Genomic DNA, 25,114 nt, shown 5'->3' with positions numbered 1-25,114 from the left:
TTGTAAACTTGTAAAACATTAAATTCTGAATAATTTTGTAACCTTTTACACCAGCTGAATGAACAAATACATGAAAAAGATCCAGTTTGCAAAAGAAACAAAGTATTTTTCAACAGTACAATGCACCGTGTCACAAGAGCATTTTCACAATGGCTAAGGTCAATGAATTAAAGTTTGAATTGTTGGAGCATCCACAGTATCCACCAGATTCGTCCCCTAGTGACTTCCATCTGTTCCCAGGTCTAGAAAGATGCATGCATGGAAAGAGTTTTTCATCAAATGATCAGATTATAAGAGTTGTGGAAGCATATTTTGCAGCTCTTTCAGATTATCACTTCAGGGATGAAATTCATAAATAGTAATCTCGTTGGGACAAGTGAGTTAATGCTGAGTGCGACTATACTGAATAATAAAATGTATTTCAAACCATGAATAAATGAATGGAGTTTACACTTCGACCTAATGGTCTTTTGTGCCATCCACTCAACACAGTACCTCATCCAAGCCCAGTTCCCTTATTAAGTTCAGGATAGAGATGAGTTCGATTTACCGTATGTGCCTTTCCTCTGGCTGCAGTTGGCCAAGATATTTCAACCTTCTCCGCGCCATTGCGCTGTATTCCATGAAAAGATCATGTGCAGATGACTTCGCAGTCTGCAGTTGCCTGTGAGGATGCCCGTGAGCATTCTCAGATTATCCCTGGGGGAGAGTTAGGAGTTTTTTCAACCTCTTTTGGTTGCACCCCCCCCCCCCCTTCTTGGTGGTATGTTGTCCCATGGCAAGGTAGGGTCGGATCCTATTAAAGGCGAGGCCGCATCCTTTCTCGCCTATACGTCCGCTACTTCATTCTCAGTTATACCCCTGCTGGGACCCAAATTAGCCGAATGCAGTTGTGCATTCGTATTAGGTTAAGTTTCTCGATACACTCAAGCACCAGTGAGGATCTGATCTCACAGGACCAGAATACGGTCATGAGTGCCGCCTAACTGTCACTCAGAATGGCAATTCGCTCATTCCGGGCATTGCTGTCTAAGTTTATCTCTGCACATAGACAGATGACATACATCTCCGCTTCGAAGATGTAAAATTATGTTTTTCTTATCGAACCGCAAATCTAATCGAACTGCATTGCTTTAATTAAGGGAAAAATTATCCTCTCTCAAAACTTTTAGCTTAGTTTCGAAATAGGGCGCACTTATTGACGAACCCTATATCTATAAATAATAGCTAGTAAACCGATACTAACTAACAATAAAAACTGATTGCCCATTATCGAACTGAATTATCGAAATTATATTAATGGTTATTGCACTCGAGATTAGAGCAACTCTCGCCTAGGGCATTATTCATGTAGACTACTACAATTTTAACAATTAAATACAGTTAGATGACACAGAAGTGGCTAGGACACCGACGCGTTCAGTTCGTTTCGCAATAATATTTACTTGTTTTCATAAAAACAATAACCTAAAAGTAAGTGTGCGAACAAACTAATGAAAACAAATCCTTGTAAAGTAATTAAAAGCTAAGTTAACACGTGAAATTAGCCTAGAAAACGCCTGCTGAAATACGTTGGAGTGTTTGTTGAAATGTGATGCGATTTGTTTTACTTTTCATTATATTTTTTTCTTGCTCGTAATAATCAGTCATGCGTGGCAAAATGAATGAGCTGATTAATATGTAATTCCAAATGTGTAATAATTTGAGCAAACAGTTGTTGGATATGCATAAGTATATAACCATACGTGCGTGTGTATGCAAATTACAACAAAAAAAGCGATAACAACTGCAAGTGAATTGAATTACATGCACACAACGCCGCATGGAGTATGAATAGTAAACCCACCCAGTCACTCTACAAAAATTTCGCCTGGATAGATAAATTTGCATGTGAAGCATAAACGGTTGAATATTTTTATTTAATCCGCATATTAACATAAACACAAATACATGCACACATACAAATGTTTTCCTTTTTTTCTTATTTACTCATCTGTTTTGCATCGTTTGCTTGTTGTGTTGTAAATAAAATTAAATAATTAAATGGAATTCGGTTTTTAATGCCTTTCTAACCTGTTGATATGGCAATTATCATAATTGCGACAAGCTCCGATAATGCCTATCTTAATTGATATATGATAACAAAGTGTTTTGCAAATGAATGGCTACGAGTATTCACTTTTTACATACCTGTGTTTGTATGTATGTATGTGTGTGTAGGTGTGTGTCGTGTGCACAGGTGGGAACGCAGTAGTGACGTATAGCAAGTGATTGATAACGCAAAATTTGCTAAATTTGCTGATAGCGTAATCTATTTATATCAGTATGCAGCTACAACAATAATGCAAATACACATACATACATACACACAAACACACATACATACATACATACACACAAACCCACATGTACTCAAAACAAATATCGCTTTACAATGTATGCGTATTTATACCCATGCCCCCTAGTTGCCTTGGGTTTTATAACTTTTTCGGATGTTATAGCTTAGATATATTTATATTCATTTATTTATTAACTCTATGATTACGAGGGGTGCCTTTTATATGTCGGGATTGGAGAACAAAAACAAATTTTAATCATCGAAAATCACTTTATTGTTTTTCAAAACATTCTCCATGAAGATCTATACACTTTTGCATGCGTTTGAACCAATTGTCGAGGCACTTTTTCCACTCTGAATGAGGTACCTCCAAAACATGCATTCTGAATGCCGCAACCGCTTCTTCAGGTGTCGAAAAACGTTGACCTCTCAGTTTGTTTTTTACGTACGGAATAAAAAGAAGTCATTCGGTGCCAAGTCAGGACTATACGGCGGATGACCCATTAATTCGATGTTTTGGGTGCTCAAAAATGCAGTTGTGTGAGCCGATGTGTGAGAGCTCACATTGTCCTGGTGAAGAGTGATCCATCTTCGGCGATTGGTTTTCCTAATTTCTTGGAAGACAACTGGCAAACAAATGGTTGTGCACCACTCAGAATTTACTGTTCTGCGTTGTTCTAGTGGTACGGTTGCGACATGTCCAGTTTTTCCGAAAAAACAGGCTACCATTTGCTTGGAAGTGCTTCGTGCGCGAACAACTTTTGTTGGATTTGGCTCATCTTGAAACACCCATACAGTGGACTGCTGTTTACTTTCGGGCTCATACGCGTAAATCCATGATTCATCACCTGTCACGATGTCATAGACGTGTTTCGAAGCCCCGCGATCGTATTTTTTGAGCATTTACTTCGACCAATCGACACGAGCCTTTTTTTGAGCGATTGACAAATTGTGTGGGATCCAACGCGAACAAATTTTTTTGACAGTCAAATGTTTATGCAACATTGAATGTATGCTGGTCCCACTAATGCCTAAGATTGTCTCAATCTCACCATAGGTCACATGACGATCTTGCAATATCAGTTCGCGCACAGCATCAATGGTTTTCGGAACAACAACTGATTTTGGACGACCTTCACGAAATTCGTCTTGGAGTGAACTACGACCACGATTGAATTCACCATACCATCGATAAACACTGGTCCTTGATGGAGCTTCATCGCCAAAAAATGAATTAAGTTCATCCATGCAATGTTGCTGAGTTAATCCACGTCGAAAGTTGTAAAAAATAATCGCACGAAAATGTTCACGATTTAATTCCATTTTTAGACCGAGATGAATTTTTAAGGTACTGTAAACAACACAAATAGCGCTGGTATTTCAAAACGTTCTAAGTACGTAAAAGCGAAAAATTGTCAAACTTTGCGATACAGCTGTCAGTTTCCAGATTGCCAGATTGCAACACCAGGGTTGCCAAATCCCGACATATAAAAGGCACCCCTCGTACAAAATCTTACAGACTACAACTCAAGTACTAAGACTTGATATGATTTGCCAATAATAGCGCAGACTATTTTATCAAACTATCGAGTTGTAAGCCCTGGCAGCTTGTTCTCGTTCTCGTATTAGTTTTCTTCTTCTTAATTGGCGCGATAACCGCTTACGCGATTTTGGCCGAGTTTAACAAAGCGTGCCAGTCGTTTGCTAACCGATGCCAATTGGACACAACAAGTGAAGCCAAGTCCTTCTCCACAGAGGTGTAGCGAGCTTTTTCAGCGCCTGAGGCAAGGTGACAATTTAACACCACGAAAAAAAGTTCTATATTATATCCGTACGATTTCGGCGCCCTCTTGGTCTGAGGCGGCCGCCTCACTCGCCTCGCCCTCGCTACGCCTCTGCTTCTCTACCTGATCTTTCCAACGCAGAAAAGGTATTCCTCTTCCTCTGCTACCACCAGCTGGTACCGCATCGAATACTTTCAGAGCCGGAGCGCTTGTGTCCATTCGGATGACATGACCCAGCCAACGTAGCCGCTGGATCTTTATTCGCTGCGCTATGTCTATGTCGTCGTAAAGCTCATGCAGCTCGACGTACCAATTGGCCATCGTTTACTTTGCATTTTTGCTGATTGGGCTTATCGACAACAATATTTCTGCCCTATATTATAATTTGAAGTTCTCAAGCTCTTAAAAAACACCTGGTATAAACCCTGATACATTTCCTTTATAAAATTAGCAAAATAAAGTTAATAAAAACACGCCCTCTCCAAAAAGTTAAAAGCTGTTAGGACTCAAAGGAATTATGTTTTTCAATTGACGAAGATTTCTCAAAATTTACAGAAAAATAGATGTTATTCTTTAGAAAATTTAAAAAAAAGTAATTAATATTTAAACTAAAGTAATTAATATTTAAATTATAGCACAAATTTGGAGTATACCTCGCACTTGAAATTGCAAATGCAATCTTTATACTAGCACACATAACATTTCACTAAAAACATGCGCCTAGTATAAAAAATTCCGCCTTCAATTGCTTCATTTCCCACCATTTGGAAAATTTCTGAATGGAAAATCCCGAGTATGTCGTCATTAATTAGTCAAATTTACGCAAGAAATTCCCCTTACAAAATGCGTGACCGATTTTGTTTGAATGCATTTTTATGTAAATGTAGTAACGTAAAATTGAATACTCTTTTATATATAGAAATTATTATATATAAACTGGCCAATGGTGAAGGTAGCGGCTCAGTAAACTTTAAGTTGGACATTCAAGCGGAATACTTGCAGGTACTAAAAATAATTACTAAACGTTTTTTTTTTTTTTTTTCAATGAAAAACTGTGAAGGAATTAGTTTGAAGAGATCATTGAAAAATTTTACTATAAACAAATTTTGTGTTACAAATTCACAAAAAATTTTAACAAATCACAAACCGTGCGGTTACTTAATTAAAAAGTGCGATTTTCTATTGCTATCGCTCTGTCAACAGGGGAACCCCTCAGGGAGGAGTCTTATCCCCTCTGCTGTGGTTACTAGTCGCTAACAACATCCTTACCAAATTCAACCGAAAGGGAATTAAAGTAGTGGCGTACGCGGACGACATAGTGCTTATGGTTTCAGGAATGTTTCCAAACACAATCAGTAAGATTATGGCAGGAGCTCTGGTATTACTCAGCAATTGGGCCACGGACTGTAGTTTAAATGTAAACCCCAGAAAAACTGAACTGATGCTATTCACCAGGATAACCAAGGTACCAAACTTTAATCTCCCAAAACTAAACAGGCAAAATACATAGATGCTATCCTAGACCCCAAATTCAGCTGGAAGTCCAACGTAGAGTACAGGGTAAAGAAAGCGAATATAGCACTTTACACGTGTTAGAGAATGTTGGGTAAAAAATGAGGTCTCCAACCAAAACTATCCAATTGGTTCTACACAGCCATTGTAAGGCCAATATTAACATATGCGGCACTAGTTTGGTGGCTTGAAACAGAAAGGAAATACAACAAAACTAAGCTGAACAAGATACAAAGAACTGCATGTGTCTTAACTACAAGCGCGCTTAGCATCAGTCCTACTGAAGCGCTCGATGTACTAATTCATCTGCTACCATTAGATTTACATATAAAAACAATCGCTACTTGCAGCGCGGTGAGATTCAGAGACATAGGAAGCTGATCAACAAGCTCGTATGGTCACAGCAAGATCCTCCTATAGGGACCCTCGCTACTCAAAAACAGATCAGACTACACAGTCCCCGAACTAAACTTCAAGAAAAGCTTCACGGTACCTTTTCCACCAAGAACCGAATGGGGGAAAGGGAAGGTGATTGGAAAATACGATATCGAAATCTATACCGATGGTTCTAATGTCAACTGTGGTGTGGGAGCTGGCTTCCATTCGGAGCCACTCAACCTACCTCAGTCAATTCGTCTTCCTGACAATGCCAGCGTGCTCCAGAGCAGATCTTTTAGCGATCAGAGCAACATGAAAATCACTAAAGCTCTGCAAGGAAGTTGGTGCAAGAGTAGCTATCTTCTCAGACAGTCAAGCAGCTATAAAGGCCTTAGACTCCAACTCCATTTCATCGAAACTGGTCTTACAGTGTAGAGAGGAGCTTTAATTGTTTAGTCATTGGCTTGAAATTACTCTGATATGGGTTCCTGGTCATAGGAACATATGATATGAAACATGAGATAGCAGATGAGCTAGCAAGAAAAGGCTCGACACTAGACATAGCAGAGGCGGTGGCAGTTTCCACCCCACTGAACACATTAAAAGCATCCATTGCTTCACACTATCTTGCTGTTGCCTAAAGAAGATGGAAGCAAATAACTACACGTATTACAACAAAAAACATATGGCCGTCGTACAAAATCCAGAGGACAAATCACCTGTTAGGATGTTCTCGGCTAAACATCTCACGCATCACTGCAACCCTTACAGGTCATTGGCAAGTAGGGTATCAGGCAGCTAAACTCAACCTCCTGTAAGGGTGGCAACTTTGACTACCAAGGTCAGTAATCGACCAACAGCGGTAGTAAAGATACGACCGGGGGAGTGGGCGACCAACGAGTTGTGCATTGTACCAATTTCTTTTTTTAATCATATTTTTTCAATAAACCAGCAAATGAGTTAAGATTTAGCTTAAATCTTTCACTCCCCTTCAATCCCATCTGCAGAAGATGTCAAGCGGAAGGAGCGAAGGAAAGTCTTTTCCACTATTTCTGTGAATGTCCCCGGGGCTAGTTAGGGCACGACTCCGCTCCTTCGGTAAGCCTTTCCTACAGCAAATTAAGGAGATCTCAGGCATCGACATAAACGATTTGCTGTTATACTTGGACCTCACTAAATGGATCTGACTTGGAAACAAAAATAAACAAAAAAAAAAAAACATAAAATAAAAGACACCATCACACGAGACAGTGGTAATAAGACGGTTCCGGTCACTAATTAGGAGTATTTCAATGGAAATATTCAACCACTTCAACAGCAACAACAACATGGCATGAAAAAATTAACTTAAAAGAGCGGAATCATAAATTAGCAGATTTTCTATTGAATTAGTTTCTTCTGTCGATTCAGTGTTAAAATAATCAATATAATGCAGTCACTTCATGGAAATCATCTATGGGACATTTTCAGTCTTCAGAGGGCGCTCGATTTAAAAGAGCGGAAAGTAAAATAGTTAATTGAAAATTTTCCGCTGGTTCCGTGCAAGACATAAAAACACCAGCGCTCGTTCTTGCCGACAGTTCAGTAGGAAAGTGAAGCTGGTCAGCTGCAACCATCAAATTACGAGTTTTATATAAAATTTAGCTTTTAAGCTATCTATCATTGTTGCAAAAATGTATGCTTTGAACGCCAGAAATTCGTTGTTTTCAGCCACTAAAGCCTGGATGGTTTTGCGGAAAAATTCATCGTCAAAGACTAGGCTCATCTCCATTCGAATTATTAATAAAATTGTCATATTTGAGCAGTGAAAAATACGCGCCAATATGTTAAGAAACCCTTGTATTCCTTCTGTATTGCTGCTTAGTGCGCGTCGAGGTCTGGTGAGGCCATTGAACGATTGATGTTCTTTAGATATACCATATAATAAATTCTCATTCAATTTGTTATTTAACTCATTTAGCGAATGGGTTGTGGCGTGACTACCATTCGGTAGGAAATCCCGGGTATGAAATACCTATTGATAAAAAATGTTTCATTTCTACTGAACAGTCGGTTCTCGGCAGACAACATTCATTGCGCACACAGCTTTCCGGAACCCAATACTTCAATCAAAATATTGCTTACGCTGCCCAATGAGATGCCTAGGGCTTCTACTAAATCTATTTCAGTCACACTTTCGAAATTCGTTCACAATATTCCTTTGCTTTTAAAGCTTCCAAAAATTAAATTGCAATCACTGTATGATACTTAATTTTTTCAATTATAAGAAATACTGTGACACGTCGACATTAAATGGCTTGTTGGCAAAGAATGAATTGGCAGATTGGAAGGAAACTTCTCTCTGTTCAGATGGATCTTTATACTCTGTGGAAAGTTATTTTGCTAATTGAAACAAAAAATTAATATAGTTCTCGATATATTTTCGCCGGTTGTTTCGTTAGCCAGTTATTTTTGCTTAGCCAGTTTCGGCAATTCTCTTTTATTACTACGAATTGTTTCAACTAAAGTAGTCCGTTTTTCTAATAATTTTTATGCCAGTTATTTTAGGTAAAAAAGTTATCAGTTGTTACATTTCTTCCCGCACCAACAAATGGTTCAATTAATTTTAGGACAACAAACTCGCTCAAGGGAATTGTGGACTGTCTTCTTTCGCCATTTCCCAAATACGGGAGTCCATTGATAAAAACTTACTTTTTAGATCAGATGCCAACCAAAATTTTATTTGAAACTTCTTGGGTTTGGTTGGCATGTACTGCGTGAATCGGAATCTCGCTTTGGAAGGAAAAATTGTTCATGGGTCGTGATATTTTTTTCGTTCCGGTGCGTGGCAATTTTGGCGATTTTCAATGAATGATTGCCAAATATTTAATATGAAAGTAAATTTATCCGTTTGCAATCGTGAACTCCGTTCATTTTCTTTGACGAAGCGGATAAATTGTCAAATGTCCGTGGGCTCTTATCGGTGTGCATTTCAAAATATACAAGAAATATTACAAAAACTGTAATCATCGCGGTAGCTGTGGTATATCGTATATCAAAAAAAAATGGAAGAGGAAAGGCAAAATAATGTGAAATGTTATTGAATACATGAAATTAGAAAAATAGATAATATTATGAAAAAAATATCAATCATCAAATTTTATAGAGCAAATCTTGCAAACAATTGGCACAACGGACTATTTTATAACTGCCACTTTCAAGAAATTCCTTATTTCAATTCCTTAATTTCATAGTTTTGCTTTCATTTAACTTGTCCTCACACGTGAATGCAAGAATGCGATGTAGCACAACACCAGTGTGTGCTGAACATAACTCGCGCCTAAAGATGCTGTACACACTTACACATAGAAACATGCAAACATGTGCATGTGCTTATAGACTATCGATTGAGAATTTCCACATTTTTGCACAACGAGATTCCAAATCATACTTTTATATTTTTTTTTTGCTTTCATTTTTCAGCCATAAATATACATACATACATTCACGCATATTGTATGCACATTGCACGAAAGCAACATTGGCATTTGACAATCTGGGTAACCTTTCAAACGTAAATGAAGCGTCAACATGGGTGATATGTTCCGCAGTGAATCGATGGCCTTGTGCCAAATGTTTATACAACCGGAAGCGGCGTACTCCTCTCTGGCCGAACTGGGCGAAAGTGGTTGTGTGCAATTTCGTGATGTAAGTCAATGTGTCGCTCAACAATAACAACAAGTGTACCACACACACATACATACAAATATTCAAACTAAGGGGTTAGGCGTAAAAAATACGCATGTTTTGCGGTCGCTTTTCGGTGGGACAATGAAATAATAGTGAATTTTGTACAAGGTTAATTATTTTCCATATCATAAATTGCTTTTTTTTTTGTCCTTTATAAAATAAAAAATAGTTAAGTTTTTTTTCGGCAAACAAATTGTTCTTTTTTTGTGGGCTCCTGAACATTTGTTTTTAAATACAGTGCACTCGCGGTAACTCGAATAGCCGCTAAGTCGAACGACGTGCTAACTCGAACACATTTTTTTCCCTATTGACTAGTTTGTAACTCGAACAATATTAAAGCGCTATAACTCGAACAAAAAAACAAATTTATTTATACACACATTCTTTTCAAACATGTACATTTTGTACATACATACATATGTAATAGTATATGTATATAAATTATATGTATACTAGTGTATTGTCCATATGAATATTTCGGCGTTAATATCCCGTTAGTTTTCTGGGAACAACATCTTGCATTGACCAAATTGCTTTAAATTTGTCATTTGTAGTGTATCAGTGCATGTGAGTAATGGATCGTAAAAGGTTGAAGTGTTTAACATTAAAAGAGAGGGCTGAAGTCCTTAACAAAATTAAACGTGGATGTAGTGTTACTTCTCTAGCGAAGGAATATGGGGTAGCCAAGTCCACCATAAGTCTTATAAAAAAGAAAGACAAGGCAATTTTAAAAGCAGTAAACAACACGTTTTTGGGTCCTGGGAAGAGGAGAACTTTAAAAGCTTCTGAGTTTCCTAAAATGAAAGCCGCTTTATACAAATGGTTTCTGTCCCAAAGAAAAAATAATTACCCAATAAGTGGACTCATCTTGAAAGAACATAACATGAAAAACATAATTTACAGGTCGAATTTACGCTTTATGATGTTAACAAATGGAATGATGGTGCCGAATTTACCGACACAGAAGTAATAATTGAAACTAGTGATTCTGAGTCTGAGTTTAACAACACAACTGAGACATGTAAGCGGATATCATCTGAGGAGGCAGTTAGCTCAATCAATAAGGTAATTCAGTGGGCCACAACTGAACAAGTAAGCCCCGCAAAGGTTAACACTCTTCAAGTGCTGCGTGAAAAAGTCATATTCAACATTGCTGCAGGCAAGAAAAGACAAACACACATTACAACTTTCTTTTCGGCCTAACTTTTCTGTTAAAGCTGACTTTTTTTGTGTAACTGACACAAAGACTGCCATATATTTGATGAAAAATATTGAAACGAATTAATTATTTTAAACATATTCATGTTCATATCCATATGTAAATAAATAAATAAATTTAATTGAAAAAAATCGATATCGATGACTGTTTTTTTAACATAGCACACTCAATTGATAAGTCGAACAAATTCGATAAATCGAACAGCGCCTGTTTTAATTAGTTCGAGTTATCGCGAGTGCACTGTACTTCATATGAATAGCTTTGGAAGTACTGAAGAAATTTTCGAGACGTTGCTTAAAAAGAAATTTCAAAATTAAAAAAAAGGCTTACAAATTTTACATATCCTAAGCTGTGCATCTATTTTTTTTATTAATATGCAGTTAATATTTTTTTTAAAGAATATTTGTTTTCTGATTCTGCTTGACTGAGTTTTGCTTACAAAAATTTCAAAGTTTGAAAAAAAAAATTTCCAAAAAAAAATTTAAATTTTTAAAGTACTTCTAAAGTTATCCATTTGTGTATTAAAAAAAAATATTTTGTTCAAGAGCCCATTAGAAGAAAAAAAAAAGAAAACACAAAGCAGCACTTATTTCAAAAAGATTGTGCAAAAGCCATTTTTGATACTAGTTAAAACAATATATGTATACAGTTTATGATATGTAAAATAAAGAATATTTTTCAAAAATCTTAAAATTAAAAATTAAATTTTTTTTTAGAAAATTTTAAAATTTCGAAAAAGCCTGTATTTCCAATAAAACCACGACAAAATTTCATGAAAAATATATTTTCGATAAAATCGCGTTTCGCTAAAACTCTGCCAAGATTCAAAATAGAAATAATACACACTTTTCACACTCTTTTCTTCAGAGATGTCATTTTAAGGTAATAGAGCCTCTAATAAAAAAACAACATATTTTTGAAATTTTTGCAGTAGCCTAACCCCTTAACTCACCAACATTGCGAGTTGTCAAGCAACAAACATTTTTGTGGTTTACTCACCTTTTCTACTACCATTAAGAATTGTTGCGCTCACCATTTTCATCTTTACGAGTAGGTAGTCATCCAACATTATTTTGTTTCCATTTTTATTTTCTTTCCAGCTAAATGCGCAAGTCAGTGCTTTTCAACGTAAGTTCGTTACAGAGGTCAAACGTTGTGACGAATTGGAGCGTAAAATACGTTACATCGAAAATGAGCTACGCAAAGATGACATTAAAATGCCCGAAGTGCTAGACGAACCGCAACCACCATATCCGCGCGAAATCATTGACCTGGAAGCACAACTGGAGGCGATTGAAATGGAAATACGTGAACTTGCCGGCAACAATATTGGTTTGCATGCGAATCAGCAAGGAATGCTCGAACTAAAGTCCGTGCTTGAGAATGCGGATGATTTCTTCTCCGACACGGAAGTCATCAATATGAATGCACATCGTTTCTCAGATGCCGCAGAGTACGCACCGCCGCTGCCCGGCCAGCAACGCGGCGAGCTGGGCTTCGTTGCCGGCATCATCAACTTGGAGCGATTCTTCTCATTCGAACGCATGCTGTGGCGCATTTCGCATGGCAATGTATTTCTGAAGCGTAGCGATCTCAGCGAACCATTGATCGATATGGAAACGCACACACCGACAATTAAAACCATCTTTGTCGCCTTCTTCCAAGGCGATCAACTCAAACAACGCATTAAAAAGGTTTGTGCTGGCTATCATGCCGCACTCTATCCCTGTCCCAGCTCCTATGCGGAACGACAGGAAATGATAAAGCAGGTTCAAGTGCGCTTGGAAGATTTAAAACTGGTTCTTAGTCAGACCGAGGATCATCGTAGTCGCGTGTTGGTTGCAGCCTCACGTAATTTACCCAGTTGGATAATAATGATTACGAAGATGAAAGCCATCTATCACACGCTGAATCTGTTCAACATGGATGTGAGCAACAACTGTTTGATCGGTGAAGGTTGGGTGCCGGTATACGATTTGCCAGTTGTGCGTGACGCGCTGGCTAGGGGTTCGTCAAAAGTAAACAGCACCATTACCTCTTTTCTAAATGTGATCGAGACCAACGAACAACCGCCAACATACAATAGAACGAATAAGTTTACACGCGGCTTCCAGAACCTCATTGACGCCTACGGTTTGTGCTCTTATCGCGAGGTTAATCCGGCTCTCTACACTTGCATTACATTTCCCTTTTTGTTTGCGGTGATGTTTGGCGACTTAGGGCATGGCATCATAGTGTTACTTGTTGGTTTCTATATGACTTGGAATGAAAAGAAGCTGTGCAAGCGCAAGGGTGAAATATTTAATATATTCTTTTCGGGTCGCTACATTATACTTCTTATGGGCTTGTTTGCCATGTATACCGGCTTCGTCTACAATGATGTCTTCTCCAAGTCCATGAACATTTTTGGCTCAGCATGGCACACAGATTACGATAACTCAACTGTTTGGTCAAATTCAGAATTGACATTGAACCCTACCAACAATTTAGATGGCGTCTATACGTATGGACTGGATCCAGTATGGGCATTGGCTGACAACAAAATCATTTTCTTGAATACATACAAAATGAAAATGTCCATTATATTCGGGCTCGTGCACATGATTTTTGGCGTTATATTGTCTTTTGTTAATTTCGTGCACTTCAAAAAGTATGCACGCATTTTCTTAGAATTCTTGCCACAGCTGCTTTTTCTGCTCCTGCTATTCGGCTATCTGGTATTCCTGATGTTCTTCAAGTGGGTGCGTTATTCCGCCAAAGCTACCGAGCAGGCGCTAACACCTGGTTGTGCACCCTCCATTCTCATATTGTTCATCAATATGCTGCTTTTCGGACACAATGAGCCACAGGATGGTTGCAAGGAGTATATGTTTGAGGCGCAAGAAACCATACAGTTAGTGCTGGTGGTGGCAGCAGTCATTTGCATACCATGGATGTTGTTGGGTACTCCGTTGCTGGAGGCGTATAAGCGCAGTAAAAGAATGGTAGGTTGGCTTTGTGCGTGCGAGGGTTGCTACTTAAATGTTTAGTTATGGAATCATGAAAGTGAATATGTCAAGTATGGCATTGTCATCGAAAGGTTTGCCATTTTCTTATGGTAATCGTATGGCGTAGGCTTTGTTATAGCTCTATTTGTGTGATTTTAGGTAGTGGAAGCAATCACCTTCGTGAAAAAAACTTCATTATAGCCTGAAACTTTATATTTTTAATATTATATTGTAATATCACTTTTTATGATTTTATGATATCATATTAACCATTTCTTTAACTTTTTATAATATTTTTTTTTTTAATATTAAATATTTTTTACAATTTCATATTTTTTATCTTTTTTATTTCTTATAAATCCACATTTCCAATAACTCTTTTTATAATTTGATTCCTTTAACATTATTTATTTATTTAAAACTTCATATTTTCCATTTTTTATTTAATATATTAAAATTATTTCCTTTTTTAATTATTTATTTTTTTAAGTTTCGCTTTTTCTGTATTATTTAATTTTTATAAATTTTTTTTTTAATATCTCGGATTAGTACATTTTGGTTTAAGTGATCTCGTATTTTTTAATTTATTTATTTTTTATATTTTCATATTTTTTATATTTACAATTACATATTTTTTATTTCTTCAATATTTTATAATGTCATATTTGCTTAAACTATATTATTTTCCTTTTCGTGTATTCTATATTTAAAATTTCATAATTTTCTTGTGTAATATTTTTACATAAATAGGACAATATTTTTTTGTATTATTTATTTATCTTTCAATTTTATATTTTCTAAATCTTTTATTTATTTATGACTTCACATTTTCCATCATGTTTTACTATTTCATTCTTTTCATTATATTTTTTTTTAAATTTCATATTTTCTATTCTTTAGTATTTATAATTCCATATTTTTTATTTTATATAATTTCTAATCATTATTTTTGAATTATTTATTTCTTATAATTTCATCTTTTCTATGTTTAGAATTTTATATTTTGTAATTCTTTAGTATTTTATTAAGTTAAATTTGTTTGTATTATTTATTTTTTTTAGTTTTATGTCCTCAATATTATTTTTTTCTAATTTTATATTTTTTATATTAACTATTTATTTATGATTTCATATTTTTGTAATTTTTTTATAAAAGGATTCTTTTTATTATTATATATTTATTTTTTATGATTTCAAATTTTCCATTTTTTAATTTGTGTTATTTCAAATTTTTGAATCCTTTTTTTGTAATTTCATATTTTTTATTTTGTTAATTTATTTATAGTTTTATTATATTATAATTTATAATTTTATTATAATTTATAGTTTTAATATTTTTAATATTTAATTCTTATTTTTTAATATTTTATAATGCCATATTTTATTGTTCTTAAAATTTAATGTCTTCTATATTATTACACTTTTTTTAATTTCATATTTTCTATATTATTTATTTATTTACTATTTCATATTATAGTTGGTTGGTTGGTTTAAGGGTGGCCCCGCATCGGAGTGCCACATAGACCACAAGTTGGGTCCGTTGTGTTGCCCTAGAGCTCATTATGTTATATGATTTCCCCACCTAACCGAGATTTTTATTGTAGATTTTGGTCAAAGATATTAATTCGTTTCGAGAATTTGATGAGAGATTCGATTTTCAGGTTCGAGAGTACTGACAGATTGTCAATTGTTGGAGAGCCTAGAAGAGCGAGTCGACTTCTGGCTAGACCAGGACAACTGCACAGCAAATGTCTGCTCGATACTTCCTCATATTCGTCCTTGCAGTATCTGCACAGGTCGTTTTGAGGAACCCCGAGCCGACGTGCGTGAGTGCCCGAAAGGCAGTGGCCGGTGATAAGAGATATTATATGCCTTAGTTCGTGTTTCGAAAGACTTGTAAGGGTTTTTGTCAGTTTCAGATTGTAGGATGTCCAGATTTGTCTGGTCGTAACGCAAGTAGTTTCCACTCGCCACCTCCAATCAGCAATGCTGTGAAATTCTCGATCAATGAGCATTTTACATGTTGAGAGTGGAATGTGGATTGCGGGTAAGTTACTAACATTTGATTGTGCAGCTCCAGCTCTCGCGAGCTCATCAGCTTTGCAGTTTCCTTCGAATCCACTGTGACCCGGTATCCAGATAACTTGGACAGAATTCTGAACACTTATCTCGTTAAGAGATAAGAGACAGGATCGAACCACATCTGAGTGGGTATAAGAGGAGCTGAGTGCTCGAACGGCCGCTTGACTGTCGGTGAAAAAGCGGATATCCTCTAGTGATATTCTATTTTCTAAGAGAGTTTTCGCAGCCTACCAGATAGCGCATATTTCCGCTTGAAATACACTACAGTAGTCGGGTAATCTAAATGATAGATTGATGTGAGGGGAATTGGAAAAGATTCCAAATCCCACTTTGCCGTCTTGCTTTGAACCATCTGTATATATAATCAGAGGGCCATCGATTTCGGTTAGATTTGTCTTCCATTCTTCCCTAGTTGGGAGTGAACAGGAGAATAGCAAGGGAGGTGATGGAAGACTTACATGATAGTCTATGTCGGAAGAGATATCAGTGTTCCTGTTCAGTATGGCCGAATGGCCAAGATACTTATTCCATTATATATAGCATTCATGCGTCTCGCTGCTTTCGCTGCAATCGCTTTGCCAGCCAGATCGATAGGGAACAAGTGAAGCAACGTGTTTAGAGCCTTAGTAGGTGTTGTACTTAAGCATCCTGTTATCAGGAGGCAGGCTGTTCTTTGGACTCGATCAATTGTGGCTACTCTACACCGTTTTTCGAGTGCTGTCCACCATACAACCACACCGTAGAAGAGTATCGGTTTGATGATCGAGGTATATATCCAATAAATGATCCGAGGTGAAAAACCCCAGGTTTTGCTTATAGCTTTCTTACAAGTATAAAGAGCTATGAAAGCTTTTTTACATCAGTTTTCAATGTTCAATTTCCAACTCAACTTCCTATCTAGAATAACTCCTAGATATTTAGCTGAATCTGATATTTTATAAACACATATTTTTCACTTCATTAATATTTTATGTCATATTTTTTGTACTATTTGTATTTAAAATTTATTATCTTCTAAAGGATTTTCTAATAACAGGTGTTATTTTGAAAAGCCCGCTATTTCGGTAGATGCCACTTTTGAAGCTGTTATTTTTTGATCTTTGACAAGTTGAAAATACGCTATTAATAAAAATGGAAAGATCAACGCCTAAACATCGCACTGAAATTATTAAAATTCTCTACAAAGTTCGTAAAACTCGAACAGAAATTGGTGATCAAATTCGAGCTGTTGGGACAAGTGTGTGATGTGAAGAATTAACCCCGTGCACGTCGCTCAAGAATAGCCGACAATATTGCTGTTGTAGTCGAAAGTGTTGAAGAAAACCTAGGTTTATCCATTCCTCGTCGTTCTTTGGAATTAGGCATTCCACATACGTCATTACACCGTATTTTGCATAAAGATTTGGGTCTTAAGGCTTATAAAGTCCAGTTAACACAAGAACTCAAGCCGGCCGATCACCAACAACGTCGTGTCTTTGCTGTTTGGGTCGTTGAAATGCATGAAAATGATCTGGGATTCCATCGAAACATCATCTTGAGTGATGAGGCCCATTTCCACTTCGGTGGCTTCGTCAACAAGCAAAATTGTAGTATCTGCGGCTCAGAAAATCCAAAAGATATTGTTATGTTATTGATATGGTCCAGCAGAGTCATTGGACCTCACTTTTTCGAAAATGAAGCTGGAGCAACAGTTAGGGTGAATGGATTGCGCTATCGGGAGATGATTAACGATTTTTTATGGCCGGAATTGGATGGCTTGATGGATCGATCTGGACAACTTTTATGTTCAACTAGACGGCGCTACGTGCCACATAAGCACACATTGATCTTTTATCAAAATACCTCCTCTTATTGGAAAAACTTTTATATGATATTTTTTTATTTAATATTTTCTATATTTCTTCATTTTTTATGATTTCAAAGTTTCAATTTTTTTATATTTATACAATAATTTCAAATTTTTGTATATAATTTGGCCTTTCATACTATATATGATAGTTTCTATAACTTTATGACTTTTATTTTTATTAATGTCTAAAATTCCTTATTTTCCATTATTCATTTTTTAATATTTTTATACTTGCCTGACCCAAAACTCACATATTAACACTGCTTTTTCTTGATCCTTTATAATTATTCAAATAAATAATTTAATTAATTTCCGTTACACAGAAAGCACCAACAGCAAATGACACTGCAACAACAGCAAATGGCACTACAACAACAGCAAATGGTAGTACATCAACAGCGAACACAGCACCTAAACCAGCTGCTGGCGCACATGGCGCGCATGGCGCTGCTGAGGAGCCGATGGGTGAAGTCTACATTAAGCAAGCCATCCACACTATCGAATATGTGTTGAGTACTATCTCACATACAGCCTCCTATCTTCGTTTGTGGGCATTATCGTTGGCGCATGCGCGTAAGTTTCTTTTGCTTCACGCATTCAGGAAGTGGCTTTGATGTTATTTTTGCATTTCTTTAAAACAGAGTTGTCAGAGGTTCTATGGCAAATGGTACTTCAAAAAGCCTTTCTTCTGCAAACGTTGGTCTCTCTTCCGATGCCATGTTTTGGAATTGTCCTTTACATTATCTTTGCCCCATGGGCATTTTTCACAGTCGCCATTCTCGTTGTTATAGAAGGATTGTCAGCATTTTTACATACGCTACGATTGCATTGGTGAGTAATTAAAATTTTTTTTTATTTTTTAGATGTTAGCGTTTTCCTTATAGGCTTTCATACAGTATCGAAAGGGGCCACCTAGTGTTTGTTATATGAAGCATAGATATTTTGGACTTTGACAGTAAGAGTAAATAATAACAGTGAGAAGTATGTCAGAAATTTAGTTTATAAAGTCAAAGACCTTTAACTGTTCTTAAGATTAGATAGCCCACTATCGATAAATGCCAGAGTAGTTGCAGATTAACACTTCAGTTAACTCAATAAACAACGTAACAGATTTTTCCTTTTTTTGTACTTGCTTGTATGCATAGGACTTCTACATAAAAAATATAGTATTTTTGAAGGCCCTCGCCTGATTTGAAATAGTGTTTTTCGGTTGTTCCTTTAAAATAGTGTAAAACGGAGGCGAAAATAGATTTTTTATTTTTGCTTCTGGTATTTTATTTCCTGATCTATTGTTAAAAAATAAAAAATATTTTTGGTCATACGAGGTTCATTCAAAAAGTTGTCAACCTTCAAAAAATGGTCTTCTAAAAAGAGATATTTAGCTGGTGATACAGCTTCCGGGACTCACAAGTGTCTGGAATAAAAAAGGCAAAAAGGTTATTATTCCGCATGAATGTCGTTATCTCGTGAACTACGATCTTTAAAAAAAATGTCAAAATGGCAGACGTTCAAAGACGAAAAACCGTTTTTTGACACTTTTTTTGACTAAAAAATACTACAAATTTTTTCTCCGAATGATCGATCGTAGCTCAAACGATAACGACATTAATCTACGTCATTTATATTTAATTTCATCAAAATCGGTTTGGTAGAACCGGCACCGGTAGAACGAACCTCGTATGGCCAAAGCAAAAATTCATTTTTTAATAATAGATCAAGAAATAAAATACTAAAAACAAAAATAAAACTACTCTTCTTCTTTCTGTTTTACACGCTTTTAAAACTCACCCAAAAAACAAAATTTCAAATGAGGAGAGGGCCTCAAACAGGAATTCGTAGTGAGGCGCCATTCCTAGCGCGTTCGTGTTGGATTCCAACTTTTAGGTATATTTTTCCACAGAATCTTGCCTTCAACTGTTCGTTAGATGACAGCAGAGCACCCTGTATAAGTAGTACATGTATGTGGGGGCATGAGTCCCATGCAGATCAGCAACTTTTTCGTTCCATTTTTTTTTTATTATCCAGTTTAGATTCACAACTTATTGTTTATTATATCCTTAAATAAGAATTCTAAATATAACTTTTGCTAAATCTCACTTAATTTGTTAGAAGACAATTTTTTTTGTTTAATTAAACAGTTTTTTTTTGTTTCAGGGTCGAATTCATGAGCAAATTTTACGATGGCTTGGGTTATGCGTTCCAACCCTTTTCGTTCAAAGCCATACTGAACAGCACAAATGAGGACTAATGGAGAAATTTCAATACTTTTGAGACCACGAATTTGTATAATATTTAAATATTTATAAATAAATCCGAAAAGAAATCGAAATCCAACTTCTGTTGGAAAATTCACAAAATTTCTCCTTGAAGTAAAGCACGCTGGAGAAATTGTCTAAATTGGGTTAAAATCATGTGGTACAAGAGCCACTGTTATTGATTATTGAAATATCTGCAGTGTTACCAAGAGGTAAGATTTATCGTCAAATTGCATTTTCGCCGCATAAGGAATGCTGTAAATATTTTTAAATGGAAGGAGTTGGATGTTTGCTTCACCATAAAAAAATTTCCCGAGCCAGAAAAGAATTACAAAAATCAGCGCAATTTTTGAGCCACTTCAAACCGCTAATTTAATTTATAAAAATCCAATAGGCTACATTTCTGTATATACCAAATGCTTCCAAAAATTCTGTTTAGCAAATTTGAAAATTGGATGAATTTTTCTTAGAATTTGCACAAAATTGAAAACTTGGATTTATATGACATTCTTGGGAGAATGACCTATATTTCTACAAAAAAAAAAATTGAAATAAAAAGAGACAAAAATAAGTTGAATAAACTCTTGAATAAGTCTCTGTGCTATATTATTTAGCGCACTTTTTGACATGAAAAATTTTAAAATGAAAATATTTAAACAAAAACCAAAACTCCAAACAAAAAATATTCACAGTAAAGATATTTAGCAGCACTTCAAAATATAATTTTATAATTCGAAAAGTCGAGCCAAGAAGCACTGAGAGATTTGGTAACTCCTAAAACACTCAACCTTAAAGCCCATTGCATTTAATGCTCAAGTTACCCTTGCACTTAGTCAAGGAGGAAAGGAGTCAAGTGGCTGATAGAAAGAATAGAGGGAGAGACCCAGGTAGCTAGTCCCGTAAGAATTGTTCAGATTATTTGGCAAATCTGAAAATACTGTCCACTGTGAGAGAACGAATATTCCTCATTCTCGTGACATCGGAACCCAAACTTCGTAGCCTTGCTCTTACAAAGGCACTCGAAGAAGAAATGCCTAGTGCTATTCAGCTCCTCTAAACAAAACAGGCAAATCGGCAGCTCAATGATTCTAATGGTGGTCTACTCTTGATGACCCTTTGGATTGTGTCATGTAATAATGCCGACCATCCACTTGACATCTTTCCTTTGAAGTTTTAGTAGAAAGTTTTTTCTTCTCTTATGACAAAACACTTTGCAGTTCAGCAGCGTTCCAGACCAGACCATCGCTCTTTCTGTAGATTGCCTACATAATCGCTGATCCAATTAATGATTCCTGCAGAACTGCTTCCGATTATTGGCTCTGGTCCCAGCGAGGTAACCGCTGATCTGCAGTTGGCCAATTCATCGGCAACTTCATTCTGTTAAGCGCCGCAGTATTCTGGAACCCATATAAGTACAAGCTTATTACGTCTTGCAGCAGAATAAGGCTTCTTCTTACATCTTGAGCAATCTTTGAGAAATGCTTTGCATTCTTCAGAGTCTTAAGTACAGTCTGACTGCCACTAAAGACTCCAAACTGTTTTCCGCTTCAACTTCTCTCAATTAACCATTCTGCTACTTTCAGAATGTCAAAAATTTCCATTTGGAAAACAGTTGCCATTCCTCCCATAGAGTAATGATACTTATTACAATTGTTGAAGTACCATCCGGTTCCAGCGCCTATTTCATTCTTGGACCCATCGGTAAAGAAAATATCCGTCAAACCTCCTTGAATGCACTTTGGATTACTCCATTGCGTGAGTTGATTTCAAATTTTCTTCCAAACGAAACTATTTCTATGATATAAGTTCGATATGAGAAGATTTAATAGTTGTTTAGCAAATTTCCCATTTTCGTCATTTCCTTACAACCAAACACGCGAAAGTAGGAAAGCCCAACTACTCAGCAATCATTCCAATTCAGAAATTCGACATAAATAAATAACATTTGTACAAAGCACTTATAAATACAAACATACATACATACATATAAGTACTTACGATTTATCAATATTTACAATCTCATGAAATGTCATCAACCACTTAAGCAGCAAATGTGACAGCAAAGCACCGAGGAACAATTGATAAAACATATCGTATCAACTGAATAAGCCACTTGAGCAACAACAAATAATCTTCCATAAATTTTTTAATGCAACGGCATTGGGAAATCGAAATATATCGGAAAAAGCCAATACAAATCACTTAGGCTTAAAAAGAATACACAACTCCCTGAAGTGGTCGCCTAAGGTGTCAAATGTAGCCAATTGCGTTATTTAGCGATAAAAGAAGCAAACAAATTTGCCCGGCATATATATGTAGGGGGTGTTTTTTTAAGAGCTTGAGAATTTAAAATGATAACATAAAACAAAAATATTGTTGGAATTAATATTTTTTTTATTATAATCTGGTAGATAATTTCATGTCATTTATTTTTTTTTTAATATTGGGTTGGGGAAAAAGTAATGTCGTATTTTGTCAATTGAGCGCGACATTTTAACATATCTTGCGTTGTACTTATTGCATCGGGTGACACTAAACGGCGATTTGAAGACGACAATCAGTACTACAAGTGTCTCTTTGACAGTGTTGTGATCGTACGTTTCAGTCTTAAGTTATAGCGCGTCAAAGATGGAGTCCACCAAGCAAGAAATTCGTCATATTTTACGTTTTTACTACCTTAGAGGTAAAAATGCAACGAAGGCGGCGGCAAAAATTTGTGAAGTTTATGGGTCTGATACTGTAACAATTCGCACAGCATAGTGTTGGGTCGACCGATTTCGTTCTCGGTCGAAGATGCACCCCGTACTGGTAGGCCAATTGTCGTAGAGACTGATAAAATCGTTGAAATTATCCAAAGAGAGCGGCATGTGAGCATTCGCTCGATTAGTCAGGAACTAGGTGCAGACCACAAAACCGTTTGTAACCATTTGCAGAAGCTTGGATTCCAAAAAAAGCTGGATGTTTGGGTGCGACACGTGTTGACGCAAAAAAATCTCTTGGACCGAATCAACGCTTGCGATTCTCTGCTAAAACGAAACGAACACGACCCATTTTTGAAGCGGATGGGGACTGGCGATGAAAAATGGATCACGTACGACAACGCCAAGCGAAAAAGATCGTGGTCGAGAAGCGGCGAGCCGGCCCAAACCATCGCCAAGCCCGGATTAACCGCCAGGAAGGTTTTGCTGTGTGTTTGGTGGGATTGGAAGGGAATCATCCTCTATGAGCTGCTCAACTATAGCCAGACCCTTAATTCGGTCCTCTACTGTGAGCAACTTGACCGTTTGAAGCAGGTGATTGACCAGAAGCGGTCAGAATTGGTCAATAGGAATGGTGTTGTGTTCCACCAGGACAACGCTCGTCTTCACACATCTTTGATGACCCGCCAGAAGCTACGGGAGGTCGGATGGAATGTCTTATCACACCCACCATATAGTCCGGACCTGACACCAAGTGACTATCATCTCTTCCGGTCCATGCAAAACGCCCTTGGTGATACCAAGTTGGCCTCAAAAGAGGCTTGCCAAAACTGGTTGTCTTAGTTTTTTGCAAATAAGGAGAGGGTTTTTAAAGGGGGGATAATAAAGCTGCCTTCTAAATGGCAACAACTTTGCGAATAAAACGGGACATATTTGACTTGAATCTAAGTACGTTAAATAAAGCGTCAAATTTCGATTACAAATACGACACTTCTTTTTCCCCAACCCAATATGACATCTGGCATATGTACGCCGTGGATACGGGTTACATGGTCCAATCGCTGAGTCTAATTTTTGAGTCATTATCATCATATTGGCATTACAGTCAGGAGTGGATCAGTGCCTCCTCTACAATACGTCTCCATTCTTCTGCACAATACACTTTCGCGCTATGCCATGAGATTCTCATCTTACGTAAGTCGTCTTCTACGCATTGCAACCATTGTCGCCTTGGCCGGCCTCTCCTTCTTGCTTCTTCAGGATTTGCTTCAAAAACTTTTTTGATCGCTCTTTCATTGCTTATTCTTAAAACGTGTCCACCGTAATCTTTGCAACTTTATAAAGCGCGATACATTTCGTCCTGTGATTAAATCATTGAACTCGTGGTTATACCGTATACGGTATGTACCGTCTTTCAATCGTATTGGACCGAATATTTTTGTGAAAATTTTTCTTTCAAATCGCATCAAAAAATTCAATTTAGGTTTTGTACATCTGGAGTTTTTGTTCTTTTGATATCAAATAAGTTTGGCATGGCCAAAGTAGTCTTTGTCTTGTATAGATGAGGACGGATCCTTATTTATGCTGAGTACTACGCCTTAGTATTCAAACTCTTGTATGAACTCAAAAACATAACTTCCGATTCTGATGTGACTATCATGAAAGCACAATGGGTCTACAGCAGGCCTAGGTGTGTCAACCGACAACCACTATACCTACCTATACCTATCATGAAAGCATCGTGTCATGTACTTCGTCCTTTCTTCATTTATGTATATTGCACTAAGCGCATGAAAACGTTCTGAAGAGCCTACATATTTCTGGCAAGAATCACAATGTCATCAGCGTATGCGGATATTTGGGTCTATTTATAAAATATTGTGCCACCTTGATCAATTTCGTTTATTATTGAATGCAGTGTTAAATTAAACAAAAGCGTCGACATTGAATCACCTTGCCTCACGCCGGATTCCACTTCGGATTCGTCAGCTATTTCGCCATTCATTATTACTTTAGCGTTTGTGTATATAAGAGTCATATTGATAAAATTTATGTATTTTTATGTATAACCCAGTACCAAGGAAGAGAACGAAAGAAATTAGGTGAGGAAAACCTGATTTGAGGCTGGCGAGCCCTCATCAGTCATAAATGACGTTAATGGTGGCTTCAGTAAGGCAATAAATAGATCATTGAGCGCACTGTGTGGCAAGTTGCGCCGTCTTGTAGGAGCCAAATATCGTCGATGCTGATTAAGTTTTTCAAAAATTCAGTCAATATGGCTCG

The 25,114-nt window shown here is 36.7% G+C and overlaps 1 protein-coding gene across 1 annotated transcript; it reads left to right on the top strand.

Moving 5' to 3' along the window:
• Nucleotides 1-1,403: 1,403 nt before the first annotated feature.
• LOC129247964 (V-type proton ATPase 116 kDa subunit a1-like) lies at nt 1,404-20,125 on the top strand. The gene is made up of 6 exons (XM_054887349.1): nt 1,404-1,473; nt 9,475-9,699; nt 12,061-13,944; nt 18,201-18,450; nt 18,519-18,708; nt 20,032-20,125. Exons 2-6 carry the CDS (start codon nt 9,583-9,585, stop codon nt 20,123-20,125), a joined length of 2,535 nt encoding a protein of 844 aa, XP_054743324.1. The 5' UTR covers nt 1,404-1,473; nt 9,475-9,582.
• Nucleotides 20,126-25,114: the final 4,989 nt, after the last annotated feature.

This window comes from Anastrepha obliqua, chromosome 5 (genome assembly GCF_027943255.1).
Source record: "Anastrepha obliqua isolate idAnaObli1 chromosome 5, idAnaObli1_1.0, whole genome shotgun sequence".
NCBI classification, from domain to species: domain Eukaryota; kingdom Metazoa; phylum Arthropoda; class Insecta; order Diptera; family Tephritidae; genus Anastrepha; species Anastrepha obliqua.
This window is presented reverse-complemented; position numbering and strand designations above follow the sequence as displayed.

Coding starts and splice junctions, on each gene's coding strand:
- LOC129247964 (XM_054887349.1), top strand. CDS start 9,583: ATGGGTGATATGTTCCGCAGTGAATCGATGGCCTTGTGCCAAATGTTT. Junction 13,945..18,200: donor ATAAGCGCAGTAAAAGAATG/GTAGGTTGGCTT, acceptor TCCGTTACACAG/AAAGCACCAACAGCAAATGA. Junction 18,451..18,518: donor ATTATCGTTGGCGCATGCGC/GTAAGTTTCTTT, acceptor TCTTTAAAACAG/AGTTGTCAGAGGTTCTATGG.